At 43.4% G+C, this 13128-nt stretch overlaps 1 protein-coding gene across 1 annotated transcript; it reads left to right on the top strand.

Annotated features, from left to right (window-relative positions):
• The first annotated feature begins 719 nt into the window (after positions 1-719).
• Positions 720-11429, top strand: MLANA (melan-A). The gene is made up of 5 exons (XM_060102450.1): positions 720-781; positions 2252-2353; positions 4860-4956; positions 9932-10045; positions 11361-11429. The coding sequence occupies exons 2-5, from the start codon at positions 2277-2279 to the stop codon at positions 11427-11429; spliced, it is 357 nt and encodes a 118-aa protein (XP_059958433.1). The 5' UTR covers positions 720-781; positions 2252-2276.
• Positions 11430-13128: the final 1699 nt, after the last annotated feature.

Here is a 13128-nt window from a genome sequence, read left to right as displayed (position 1 = left end):
TGTATCCATTTGACTCTTGGAGTAGGCTATGATGTCAGGTTGAATCAGCCCTGGTTTTAATTAAATTCTAGGTAGGTCATATACTACCTTCAAAGAGGAAATTTTGTCTGCTCCTTGCAAATGCAAGAAACCCACACTTCCCAGGGGACAGTCATCTCTGAGGGCATCACAAAAAATCTGGGAGCTCAGCTCAGGAAGATTTAGGGATCCTCTGTTTCCTCTTCTTGATCAGGAGGTCATGGTCCTAGATGACCTCCAGGTCTGAGCCCAAAGTCTCACCAATCCTTTGAGGTAGAGATGAGGGAAGGTATAGGGTGCCCAGTTATATTTGAATTTCAGATAAACAACAATTTTTTTTAGTAAAAATACATCCCATGCAATAAGTGGGGCATACTTATACTAAAAAATATTGCCCGGACACAGTTACACTAAAAAATTATTCATTGTTTATCTGACATTCAAATGTAGCTAGGAATCCTATATTTTATCTGGCAACCCTACAGAGAAGGGATCGGCATTTAAAATTAATGGCTTCCCTAAGATGAAACCCTGGGATTGGGGAAAACAGAAGCCACAGTGAGCTGTGACTTTTTGAGGAGAGGAATGAAATCCGTTTCTTTCACGCCAATTAAGCAATCACAAATGACTCCATCAGAAATCCAAACTCGTGACTGACATGGGACTCAAGACCAGGAAAAAAAAATTAAAAAGATTAAGAGCCAGAGAAGCAATCTTCACGCACAGGGCCAGCCAGCAGACGGAGTGGATCCCATCCAGGCAGGTAAGAGCATTGCCATCTCACCCATTTTTCAGAACAGAACAGGGTTGGGAGATTCTGGTGTGATCCTCCAGCCTCTATGACTCCTGGCTGTCGGCAGAATTCCTCCTCAACATTTATAATTCTCCGACTTCTAAAAGTTCACATAGTCTCCTCCTAGGTCCTCCCTCTAGGCTGCCAGGAAGCAAAGCAGAGAAGCAGGAGAAGCAGTTGTTCAGGCTGCAGCTGGCTCGTGAGCAGCTGTGTCTGCTCCCTTGAAGAACCAATTTTCTTGGCTCAGGTGGGATGAGGTGCATTTGATGAGCCCACACTGTTTGCCAAGGCTCAAAGCTGGAGGTATAGATTTACAAAAACAACTTAATGCAAAATTAATTAAGTTTTGTGTCTATCATTTTGAGCACAGAGTTCACCCCTACATTATTCACCTGAGATGATCAGTGAGTTCAAGTGTGATTTCTTCTTTACAACTGGGAAGGGAAAATTACACATGAAATGCCCCAAAGAACCGGTTCACGGGGTAAACTCTCTGCTCCTCTCTCCCACTTCTCTTCAGCTGTTTTAAACAGGCTCATTAATACAACTCTATGGGGACCAGACCTTTGGGATTCATGAGAACAATAAGAGGAAAGAAAAAAGCACACTAGCAAGGAGAGAAGAGAAACCATTGTTGATTTTTAGCAAGCACACTCTAATCATGACCCCTGAAGTTCATGAGCTTTTGTTTGTTTGTTTGTTTGTTTGTTTGTTTTAGCGGTACACGGGCCTCTCACTGTTGTGGCCTCTCCCGTTGCGGAGCACAGGCTCCGGATGCTCAGGCTCAGCGGCCATGGCTCACGGGCCCAGCCGCTCTGCGGCATGTGGGATCTTCCCGGACCAGGGCACGAACCCGTGTCCCCTGCATCGGCAGGCGGACTCTCAATCACTGTGCCACCAGGGAAGGCCCATGAGCTTTTTTTCTATTTGTTTGTATCATAGTTTAAAATTTTGTATTTTGGGGCAGTTTCATTTTTTGGAAAATGGGCTTGGATGATGCTGTGCTAGGCCACACACACATTATGTCATCATAGCCTTCTATTTGTCCAATGATCGATATAAAATAATAACTTTGGAGAGAAATAACTCCACTTATTAACCACAGTCTTGGGCCAGGGAAAGTAAGGAATGAATAAAAATGCTTCTTGTTTGTTCCTCTACAAGTTTATGGTATAGAGTCAAATTAAAGGTCACATTTTTTCCCCCAAATTATAACTCAGTTTGAAAGTTTTTTTCCTTTTGTTTGTGGTTCCTTCTCTGAACCTGAGCAATTTCCACTTGATATTAGTGAAAGAAGGAGGTTCAAATCCTCTCACAGGGAGAAACCAGAGGGTTCGGCTGTCATTCCTGGTCACCTAGCGAGAATGTCTTTGTGAGTGTTTATGAGATGTAAGAACATGCTGGATGCGTGAAATGACACCTGGGTGCCCCTGCTGTTAGGTGACCCGAGGCCTGACCCCACAAGATGCCAAGAGGAGAGGCTCACTACATCTATGGTTCCCCCAAGAAGGGGCACGGCTACTCCTACGTCACAGCTGAAGAGTAAGTTCAAAACCAGACGCAGCGGGGTTTCCAGTTTGCCTTTTGCTGACACAGCCTGCTGGCTTCCCCCAGCACATGCCTGTCTGTAAAACTCTCTAGTGTCTATTTCTCCAGAAAGTAGACCCTGTGGTCCTACAAGGGACCTGAAGCTTCTCTGAGGCCAAAGAGGCAAGGAGGTAGGAAAGGTAAAAAGCTGGATCTTGCCATTTTTGTCTGCATTCTTGGCTATGAGGCATTCATTGTAGGTTCTCAGGCTGAAAAACATCTGTCTGGGAGCAAGATGCCTCCTTCCTCAAGCCTTGCCTGTCTACTCCACTCAGGCTCCCGGATGTGGTTTGCAGACAGAACAAAGGCAAGTTGCCAAAGGGCAGGTGAGGATGAAGGGTAGATGTGTGTGACTCCACCTGCTGACTGACTCCAAGGTGAAGAGGGTCATAACCTTTGCATCAGTACTTTATCCTAAAGAAAGGTGTTTCGTATTATGAATTAATTTAAAATAAGTATTTACGTGATTAGACATGTCTAAGTGCTAAGCATTGTATACCAGCCCAAGATGCTATTCTTGCCTTTGAAAAAATCTTACAACCTAGTGGGAGAGTTAGGCATGGGAGTAATTTCGGCAAGTGTATGTGCTGTGATGGGAACACAGGCTGTAGGACACACTCTGCATGGATGAGAGTGGGCAAGGTGGGGGGATAGTGGCAGGGTCCCCCCCACCCCGAGTGGAGAATCCAACAGGACAAACGAGGAACCTGGTTTTTATGTGGACCATCTGTTAAGTGGTCTGCTCAGAACTTCCTGCAAACCTGCTCTCTTGGGAAAGAACTGTTGAATAACTTTACCAGAATGACCTAGCAGGGGCAAGAGACATGAAGAACCCATCAAAGGCACCCGAGGAGGAGTTCAGGCTGGAGCATTTCCTCAGAAGACTCTAGTGGGATTCTCTAACATCCCTGCATGGTCAACTGGGAGTGGAGGTGGGGAGATCTTCTGAAAAAATGTCCCAAGAGCAAAAATATACTCTTGCACATGGTATTAGGTAGGATATCTTTCAGCTCTTGTATGATGCCTCAACAGACTCTGTGAAACCACCGTCAAGAGAGGTTCTCAGTTGAGGGGGCATAAGCCGCCTATAGAGCTTGTGAAAATGCAGCTTCCTAGGAACTGCTACCCAAGAGGCTGACTCAGTAGGTCTGGGGGCGGGGGGCCCAGGATCTGCACTTTAACATGCATCTCAGGCAACTCTACTGCAGAAGGTATCTGGGTGACATCTGAGGAGCCCTGCCTGGCTGGGCAGTGGGTTCTTGTGGTATGTCTGGCACATCCCAGTGTTCTCGGCTCTCACTAGGTGTGTGTGAGTGCAATGTAACTGCATGAAGAGCTGGAACAGAGGGCTTCCCTGGAGGCGCAGTGGTTAAGAGTCCGCCTGCCAGTGCAGGGGTCATGGGTTCGAGCCCTGGTCTGGGAAGATCCCACATGCCGTGGAGCAACTAAGCCCATGCGCCACAACTACTAAGCCTGCGCTCTAGAGTCCACGAGCCACAAGTACTGAAGCCCGCGTGCCTAGAGCCTGTGCTCTGCAACAAGAGAAGCCACCGCAGTGAGAAGCCCGCGCACCAAAATGAAGACCTGACACAGCCAAAAATAAATAAATTGAAAAAAAAATAAAAGAGCTGGAACAGAGCTCTATGTGTGTCAAGATGTCCAAGGAGGTGACCACAGACCTGGGGGGTGGAATTAGAGCACAGACATGCTGGGAGTTGAATCAGCTGCCTCCAGGCACGAGAGCCCACTGAATGTCCCCGTGACAGCTTCATTTCAGGAAAGGGCGATGCAGCAGGAAGGGCACTGGCTGGGTACCTCGGGCCAGACGCTGGGAATGCTGGTTCTGCCACTCTCCGGTTGTACAACCTTGGGCATTTTACCAGCCTAAAATCTTGAGGATGTCAGATGTGAAGTGAACATCCTACCCACCCCAGTGGATTGTTGTGGGCCTATAGTGGGGTGCTTGCCCCAGTGCTTGGCGGGGTTGTTGTGAGAATTCAATAATCTAATGCATGTAGAATGGTTATCATGGTGCCCAGCTTACGGCAGACATTAAGTCAATGTTCCTTTCCACTTCTTTTTTGTGGACTGATAGTTGGGGAAAATGTTTTAAACTAGCCCTAAAGAAAAGAAAAGATAAATATGTTGTCTCAATAAATATGTTGTCCACATAAGGGTCGGTTGCTACTGCACCTGTTGCACCTGGAACTTGGGTGCTGGGGCCCAGGCCAATTAGCACTGCTGCTGTGGGCACGCACCTGAGAGGCTTCCAGAGATGGTCCTGTCCCTGGGTACGAGTGCTGGAGGCCTGGTGGGTGCTTGGTGTGGCGTGGGGTGGGACACTCCTTGGGGACTGCTCTGACTGAAAAGCCCCTGTGAAGAGAACACATTGATGCACATTTCATTATAATCTGGAACAAGGTTTCTGTACCAAGATGTATTTGTCTATCTCTCGGGCCAGGGCTGCAGGGATTGGCATCCTGATGGTGATCCTGGGAATCTTACTGCTCATCAGCTGCTGGTATTGTAGAAGACGAAGTGGATACAGAAGCTTGAAGGCGGTAAAGTTCCCACTGCTGGGTCCCTCCAGATCAAGGACCTCCTTTCTCCTTCTTTCTCTGAATTTCTGGGGAGTGGGGTGACATTCTCATGATCACCTCTGGCTCTGATTCCTGGTTCCAATGAGTCTTTCTCTACATTGTACTTCTTGTAACTCTTCCTTTGCCTCTGCCCACGTGTGAACACCAGTCAGGAACTTGGTCCATCTTTTTGGTTCCACTCACAGGAAACTTGAGTGCCTATCTGTGTATGTAGCTGAGCACTTGGTTTGTGGGGCACAGGGGAAGGGTTCATGGTTCTCTTGCACAGTGAACAGCAGCATGTGAGATACTCCAGATCTTACCAATCCTTCTGGGGATTCCCAGTGGCTCTGTTACTTCACTTAGAGGCCCGCTCCTCTCACCTTGCCTCTTCACCCCTTTCCTCCCAGGTTGCCTGGGAATTCCAAGTTCTTCTAACTCTGTTAGCAAGCAACCCATCATACCCAGGACCCATCCAGGCATCAGTGCAGTGAGGAAACCATCCACCCCTCAGCAGCACAAAAGACCACCAGGTTTTTAACAGATTCCTTCCTCCACTGATGGCCAATGTGGTTTTAATAGGATTTTTGCTCCTTTACCCATACGAGCAGGAAGTTAACAAATGACACGGTCCAGCCTTGGGGTAGCAGGATCTTCCACATATAAGAAACATCAACAGAGTCTCTAAACTATAAAGACGACAGGTTTCAGAAACCTTGCTTCAAAGCCAGGTAGCACTTTGGAACTTAAACATTCTCCACAGTGAGAAATGGGATGGAAGGAGAGTTGCAACTTGCTCTCTCTCTTCCTTTCTCTCTCTCTCCCTCTCTGCCTGTTAGTGCAGATCTGAAAGCTTCTGAGGTTGATAAGTAATGGAAAAAAATTTATATTTACAAAAGATGTTGGAAAGTTCCAGTCCTCATTCAGCAAGCACTTCATGCAGAGAAAGAGGTTCTGTGATGGAGGGGAAGACTGGCCTGGGTGGAGGGTAGGAGCCTGCGGCAGTCTGAGGAGGAGAAAGGAAAGGTGAGAGCTGTAGCTTCAGATTCTTCTCCTCCTTGCCGGGAAGCCTGGGCAGTCCCATGTGTCCCTTTCCCTAATGCCCATCTTGCCATAGTGTCCCAGATAACAACCATGAAAGACAGGGTGAGCTTGGGGGAATACAGCCACCAAGCAGCAGCCCTCCAGTGCGGTGACATTTATGGGAAGGAGAAGTTTCTGAGCCTGAATAAGACTCCAGACCAAGTTCTGTAGCAAAGTCTTGGGTTAGGAGGTTAGGGATAAAACTCTTTGCTCTCTACCACACACTCCATGTGTACCTCTAGCGCTGGGTTATGACATTGCTTTGTAATTTGTTATTTACTTTTTGCTTCTTCACCCTTTCTCTTCCTCCTATTTATGAGCTGGGACAGAGAATATTTCTTATTCATCTTTGTACCTCCAGTGCCTAGCACGGTGCCTGGCACACAGCAGTCACCCAATCGTACGGCATAAGGAGTTGGTCTCATTGTCTGCCATTGACTTGCTTGATGGTCTTAGAGTTTCATTTCTCTGAGCCTCATTTACTCTATTATACACCTAGACACAGATGATATAACATGATGTGTATCAGTTTTTATTTAATATGTTTTCTTCTATAATTTAAAAAATTTCATTCTATGTTTGCATATTTAAAAAGTTTTTTAAATAAATAAATTTATTATTTTATTTATTTACTTTTGGCTGCATTGGGTCTTCGTTGCTGCGCGTGGGCTTTCTCCAGTTGCGGCGAGCGGGGGCTACTCTTCGTTGCGGTGCACGGGCTTCTCATTGTGGTGGCCTCTCTTGTTGCGGAGCACAGGTTCTAGGAGTGCGGGCTTCAGTAGTTGTGGCTCGCAGGCTCTAGAGAGCAGGCTCAGTAGCTGTGGCGCACAGGTTTAGTTGCTCCATGGCATGTGGCATCTTCCTGGACCAGGGCTCGAACCTGTGTCCCCTGCTTTGGCAGGTGGACTCTTAACCACTGTGGCACCAAGGAAGCCCTATGTCTGCATAGTAAAAGAAAAATGATTTAGTCTTTCAAGGAGTAAAAACTCTACAAACTCAGTATGTTGGTACCCATTTCCTAACTGTCCACGATTGCTAGCTTGATGCTACCCGGACAAAAAGGCAATGTGTTTTTTTTTTTTCCTTTCTGCTTCAACACTCTCATCTTAAATGTGTTCAGTTGAAGAGTAACAGTCTTAGTGTTGTGGGCTCAGACACTGAGCATTTTGCCTGGTGTAGTTCAAGTTCAACTTGCCACCCTCCATTCCTCCAGGTCTAGACCAGTGATTTGCAGAGTTTTTGGAATTTTTATGAGATAGAACTGTGTTTAAATTCCCTTGTTCCCTAATGTTTAAAAATGCTGTCATTTATTTTTAAAATTAATATTAAAATCTTGTTTTGAGACTTTCATATCTCCTGAAAAGCCAGGTTGGGGACCAGCAGTCTAAGAAGTTTAGGCAAAATTATGTAAAATAGTGCATTAAGTACTGCATTTAATTACATAATCATCTCCCTGTCTCTCTTTGGTGATTCTATTTTCATTATAAAGCAGAAGAACATAAGTGATGATAAACGCGAGTTTTGGGTACCTGAATCACTCCACCTGTAGCAACCTTCATTAGGCTTTGAAATATGTTTATTCTCCCACTTACACTGACCACAGAATGGTAGAAAGGTTGGTTGGAATTAAGGTCTCCTAAAATTTCCGCTTTGGCTAACAATTCCCCTTAGATCTGAAAAACATCTTCTGAAAGAAAAGACTGCTTTTTGCAGCAATGTGTCTCAGAGGAAAATGATTTGTAAGGGAGTGGAAGTTGGCTTTCATATTTATCAGTTTTACTCTTTCACTTGGGAAGTTTAGGACATAATACTTTTGATTCTTGGGGAAGAATTTAAAGGCTCTGCTGATAGCTCAGTTTACACTCATGTCTTGCGATGCCGTGTCTCGCAATGTATGGTCAGGGGCCTTTGCACTTGAATCACCTAGAGTTCTTGCTAAAATGCAGATTCTGGGACCATCTCTGGTGGTGGGACCCGGGAACCTATGTTTTAACACACACACTGAAGTTTGATGCAAATACAGAGAATTGGCAGTGAACTGGGGAAGTGGCCCACTTCCTATCCTCACCTGCCATAGGATAGGAACCCATGCTCCTATCCTATGGCAGGTGAGGATTAAAAAAAAAAAAGAATAAAAGTAATAATAAATTGAGGTAAAGGGAGAGAATGCATTAAACACCTTACCTGAGATATATTGCTGGGAGTGGTGGAGGGGAGCAGAACCTCCCTGGGCCCTCAGGTCAAAATTGGGGTTCTTGTGCTTATATCTTTCCAAGGGGTAGTGTCAATAATGATTTCAGACTAGAGTTTAGGAAAATTACTTCTTTACAGTCTGCACACTGTGTAGGTATCACCTCCAACCATGTGTGGCCTCATCCAATTGATGTTCCAAACACTTCTCCTCCCTGGGAGACTAGATGCCCTTGGTGCCTTCACGCCCTTCTCTTCCAACCCAGTAACCCCAATAATCAGCCATGGTCTGCAGACAAGCCTGCAGAGGCACTGAACACCTGCACAGCCTGCCTATTCCAGCACCCCTCAGCCAGGACCACAGAGAGCTGCTCATGCCCTACTGGTGGATTGGGTTCAGATATGTTTGGGTCTGTATCTTAAAAAAATGAATTAGGTGCGAGCATTTAAAAGTAACAGTTTACATAAAAATCTTAATTTCTAGTTTCTTTTTTTAAAAAAATCAAAAGATCTGGCAAAAACTGGCAGCTCTGCAGTGGTTTGTCCCTTTAGATGGGATATACTCTCCTTCCTTTCCTATGGTCCCCACTTGACCTCCTCCTCCCTCTAAGTGTCTGAGCGTAGCTGAGTCACCCCAGGCACAGGCAATAAGAAATTGCATTGTCTGGAGAGCAGTGGTTCTGTGTGTGGCCCTGGACCAGCAGGATCCGCATCACCCAGGGAACTTGTTAGAAATACAAATTTGTGAGCCTTCACCCTAAACATACTATGTAAGAAATTCTGGGTGTGAGCCCAGCAATCTGTGTTTAACAAACCCTCCAGGTGACGCTGATGTATTCTAAGGTTTGAGAACCACTGCTGTGGAGAATTTAACAGTAAAAGCAACTAAAAGTTAGTCTGTTTTTATAATCACATGTGCCAGCAATTTAAAACAATGTCAGTAATGAAATACTCCCCCTCACTAGGGTGGACCGCTCCTGCAGTCCCCATTTTCGTATGTGTCTCTGCCTTGCATAAATGGTTGTCATTCTATTCTAGGGATGGAGAGCATTACCTCCTAAACCTATGCAAACCACCGAACTAAGCTTTTACCAACCCCTCCCCCAATAACTCAAGGTGCACGACAGCCTTTGACTGACTTGCCATCATTGTTGTGATGTGACTTGGACGCTCAGTGCTACAGCCACAGTATTTCTATCACAACACAGGCATTCGTACTGTTTCAGATATTTTGCTGTCATTATGGGGAAGGCAGAAATAGTGTCCCTGCTATCAAGTTGCTCATATGCTTGTCCTTACTGTGATACCAGCTCCTGCTTCACTAGCTCTGATCTCTTCCACTTGTAACCATTCTCTGAGAGCCATTTTTTAGATTCACTCTTTTTTTCCTTCCCTTCAAAAATATTCGTTGACTAACTAGTGGGTGTCAGGCACTGTACCAGGTGCTTCACCTTTAGTTAATTCCCACAACAATTCTGAGATGTAGGCGATATTATCTTCATATTACAGATGAAAACACTGAAATTCAGAGAGATAAAGTGACTAGCCTGAGGATACACAGCGAATAAGTGGCAGAACCAAGATTAAAACCCATTCTTAAAACTTTGGCTTCTTCCTCTCCTCTTTAATGGACTCAATTATTTTTTCCTCACCCACTTACCTTCATGAATTCACATTTCAGGACAAAAGCATTCATGCTCGTACTCAAAGTACCTTAACAGGAAGATGTTCACGTGAGGGGCTTGGTCACCAGGACGCCAAACTTCCTTTTCAAGAGAACAATTGTGAACCTGTGGTAGGTTGAAATCCTGCATCTTGGTGTTTTTGTGTATGGCTGGTTTTAACTTAAATGAATAAAATTATTCCCATTTAGAAAGCAAGGGCCATGTGAATGTGCTTAATGCTACTGACTTTAAAAAGTGGTTAAAATGGTAAAATTTTGTTATGTATATTTTACCATAATAAAAAATAAATAGTAAGATTAAAAACAAGGGAATCATAGAGATTTTCTTAAATTGTGTCCTCTCATACCCAGATTTTCCAGGGTCAATAATGAGACCCCTACATGTAAGATCTAAAGGAAGAATTTGGTTCTGGATACAATATCCTTTTGTCTTATGTTTTTAGTATAATTGCCTTTGTCCTGAACATAGATATTATCTAATGGAGAAAAAAAAAGTACCTACTATTAATTGTATAGAGTTGCACTGTCCAATAGGGTAGCCACTAGTCACATGTGGCCATTGAACACTTGAAACAGAGTTGTTTGAATTAAGATGTGCTGGAATACATACCAGATTTCAAAAACTTAGTATAAGGAGAAGAGTATAATTCGTTAATGATTTTTATATTGACTACATGTCGAAGTGATAATATTTTGGTAGGTGGGGTTAAATAAAATATATTAGTGAGATCAATTTTACTTGTTTCTCTTAATTTTTTAAACTGTAGCTACTAGAAATTTTAAAATCACATATGTGGTGCACTCTATTTCTATTGGACAGTGCTGGTATAGATGTAGTACATCATAGTTTTTGAGAGCACTGACTCCAGAGCCAAGTTACTCCATGACTTACCAGTTGTGTGATCTTCGGCAAGTGACTTAACCTCCTTGTGCCTCAGTTTCCTGACCTGTAACATGAAAACCTTGAAAATACTCCCAGGGTTGTTGTGAGCATTAAATGAAGGCTGACACATTTGTGCTCTGTTGATAGTAGCAATGGCCTTTAGACACGACTATAGGGATTTATGCTTGTGGTAAAGATGCAGTGTGATCGGTGTCTGTTTAACAGGATTCAAGAATTCATTAGTTAGGGTTTGGGGCTTCTACTGACAAGGATAATCCAGGTATAAATAAGTTTCTGAAATTTTTGAGAAGTTACTTAGCCCTTTTTTTCTCTGCCGTTGTTTCCCCCAACAATGTTTCAACATATATACTTGTGTAACCTAATAAAGATTACCTCATTGGGTGGAAATTAGCTGTGGACAGTTAAACAAGTTTCAATCCAGAGCAAAAGTATAAACATCACGCTAACTATTTTGACTTAATCCCTCTTCCAGAACCATATGTACTGCTGCCAAGCCCGTGATCTCCTTTCTCACCCTCACAGGTTCCCAACGCTCCACCTGCCTATGAGAAACTCTCCACAGAACAGTCACCACCACCTTACTCTCCGTGAGAGCCAGCGAGGCCCCTGAGAGATGCTGAAATGATTTCCCCCACACTTTTTGTTGAATCTGATGTGGACATGTAATGTTCTGCTTCAGAATGCTGTAGAAACAGTGTACATCATCTCTACTATTAAGCTGAGTGTTAAATTCTTTATAGGGCAACTAGCAGTACTGATTGAGGAAATGATGAGAAATATTAAAATGGGAAAAGTTTGTCAATAAACATTGTAATAGATGATACTATCTGTGCCAGTAATAATAAATCTACAGTATTATTTTCTGAGGGAGATCTTTCAAGTGTGTGTTCTGGGATCATTTGATTTCTTTTTAAGTTGAAATATGGCTAATAACTAACAAACTGCTATTCTGATTTTTGAAGACACAGCCTCTTGACCTACATGAACTCTAACAGGACTGTTGCAGGTGAGTCTGTGCTACAGAGCACTCACAAAGGATACTTTTACAGGTTTAAGACCAAGAGCTAAATGACCTACCAAATTATAGTCAGATTCATCTGATCAGGAAAGTGTCAGCAATGTCTCTTTGTTTTCTAAAATTCCATGATGCTACAATAATATACTGCAGAGATCCTGTATCTTCAGCAATACATATCGTGCAGTTCTAATCACATTTCACTTCAAGGATCAATGCTATGATAATTAATGACGAGAACTTTCTGTTAAACCAGAAGGTGGTGTAAGGACTTGTAAACAAGTAAAAGCTACTGTAGTTTGGCTGATGTCTTGTCTTAAATATTCCAAAGGCAATTTAGCTCCTTTGAGCTCCCAAATCCCTCTCAAAAGCACATACAGAAGAAATCATAAGGGACCAGAAATTCTGGAATGGTGTCATTATTTGTATAAAAATATTGCAATTTATCTGTGTGACATCTACATAACATTATCTGTTTTTCTTTCACTGAAAAATTATTTTGGCTTAACTTATATCACCATCCTAAATGGAAAATCAGTATCATTTTTCTTAAGTAGAGGATGATTATAAAAAATGAAGATAATGAAAGCAAATTACTTTTATTGAAACCTAGGAAGATACTGATGGTCACAGAATGCTGTCAACTTGAGACTTGCCCTCGTTATTAAAGAGGGAGATTAGCAAGAATCAGAGAAAATCTTTTGATGTAATTAGAAGGCTTGCAAGAGAAAGAAATGACTTGCTCACTCTGTGACTCACTGTTGTTTAATGCCAAGTCAGTAAACCACCTAAAATCACCTTGTGTCATTGGAAACGCCAGTGTGGCATAATTGCATCATTTTCACCAAAAGACAAGATTGCACAGAGGAGAAAAAACACTGAATAAAGAGACATTACACACATTGAAAAAAAATGTCATTCCACAAAATACTAAAAGACCCCCCCCCCGCCCTTCCTGATTCTGTCCAGTCCTAACACTTAAAATAAGCCCTCTCCCTCCCGTTTTCAAACAAATAAGTTCTGAAAAAGAAAACTTCATTAGGATTTGGCCAGCTTCTGTCCTCATGACAGGGCCCTGTCTGAGCCTCAATCCTCCCCTTCTTATAGAAGAGCCTGTGCCCCACCATGACCAACCACAGCTGCTTATTTATTTACTATTGTGTGTCATTGAACCACCCCTCCACCCTGCTATAACCAATCCTCCTGTAATTAATAAAAGTGTTAGTGGGAATGTAAAAAAAAATTTTTTTGACAAAAGAATAAAGTTGGATCCCT

Source organism: Mesoplodon densirostris, chromosome 6 (genome assembly GCF_025265405.1).
Source record: "Mesoplodon densirostris isolate mMesDen1 chromosome 6, mMesDen1 primary haplotype, whole genome shotgun sequence".
NCBI lineage: Eukaryota > Metazoa > Chordata > Mammalia > Artiodactyla > Ziphiidae > Mesoplodon > Mesoplodon densirostris.
The sequence above is the reverse complement of the archived record's forward strand: the minus strand, read 5'-3'. Positions and strand labels throughout refer to the sequence as shown.

Coding starts and splice junctions, on each gene's coding strand:
- MLANA (XM_060102450.1), top strand. CDS start 2,277: ATGCCAAGAGGAGAGGCTCACTACATCTATGGTTCCCCCAAGAAGGGG. Junction 2,354..4,859: donor TCCTACGTCACAGCTGAAGA/GTAAGTTCAAAA, acceptor CTCTCGGGCCAG/GGCTGCAGGGATTGGCATCC. Junction 10,046..11,360: donor AGAACAATTGTGAACCTGTG/GTAGGTTGAAAT, acceptor TCACCCTCACAG/GTTCCCAACGCTCCACCTGC.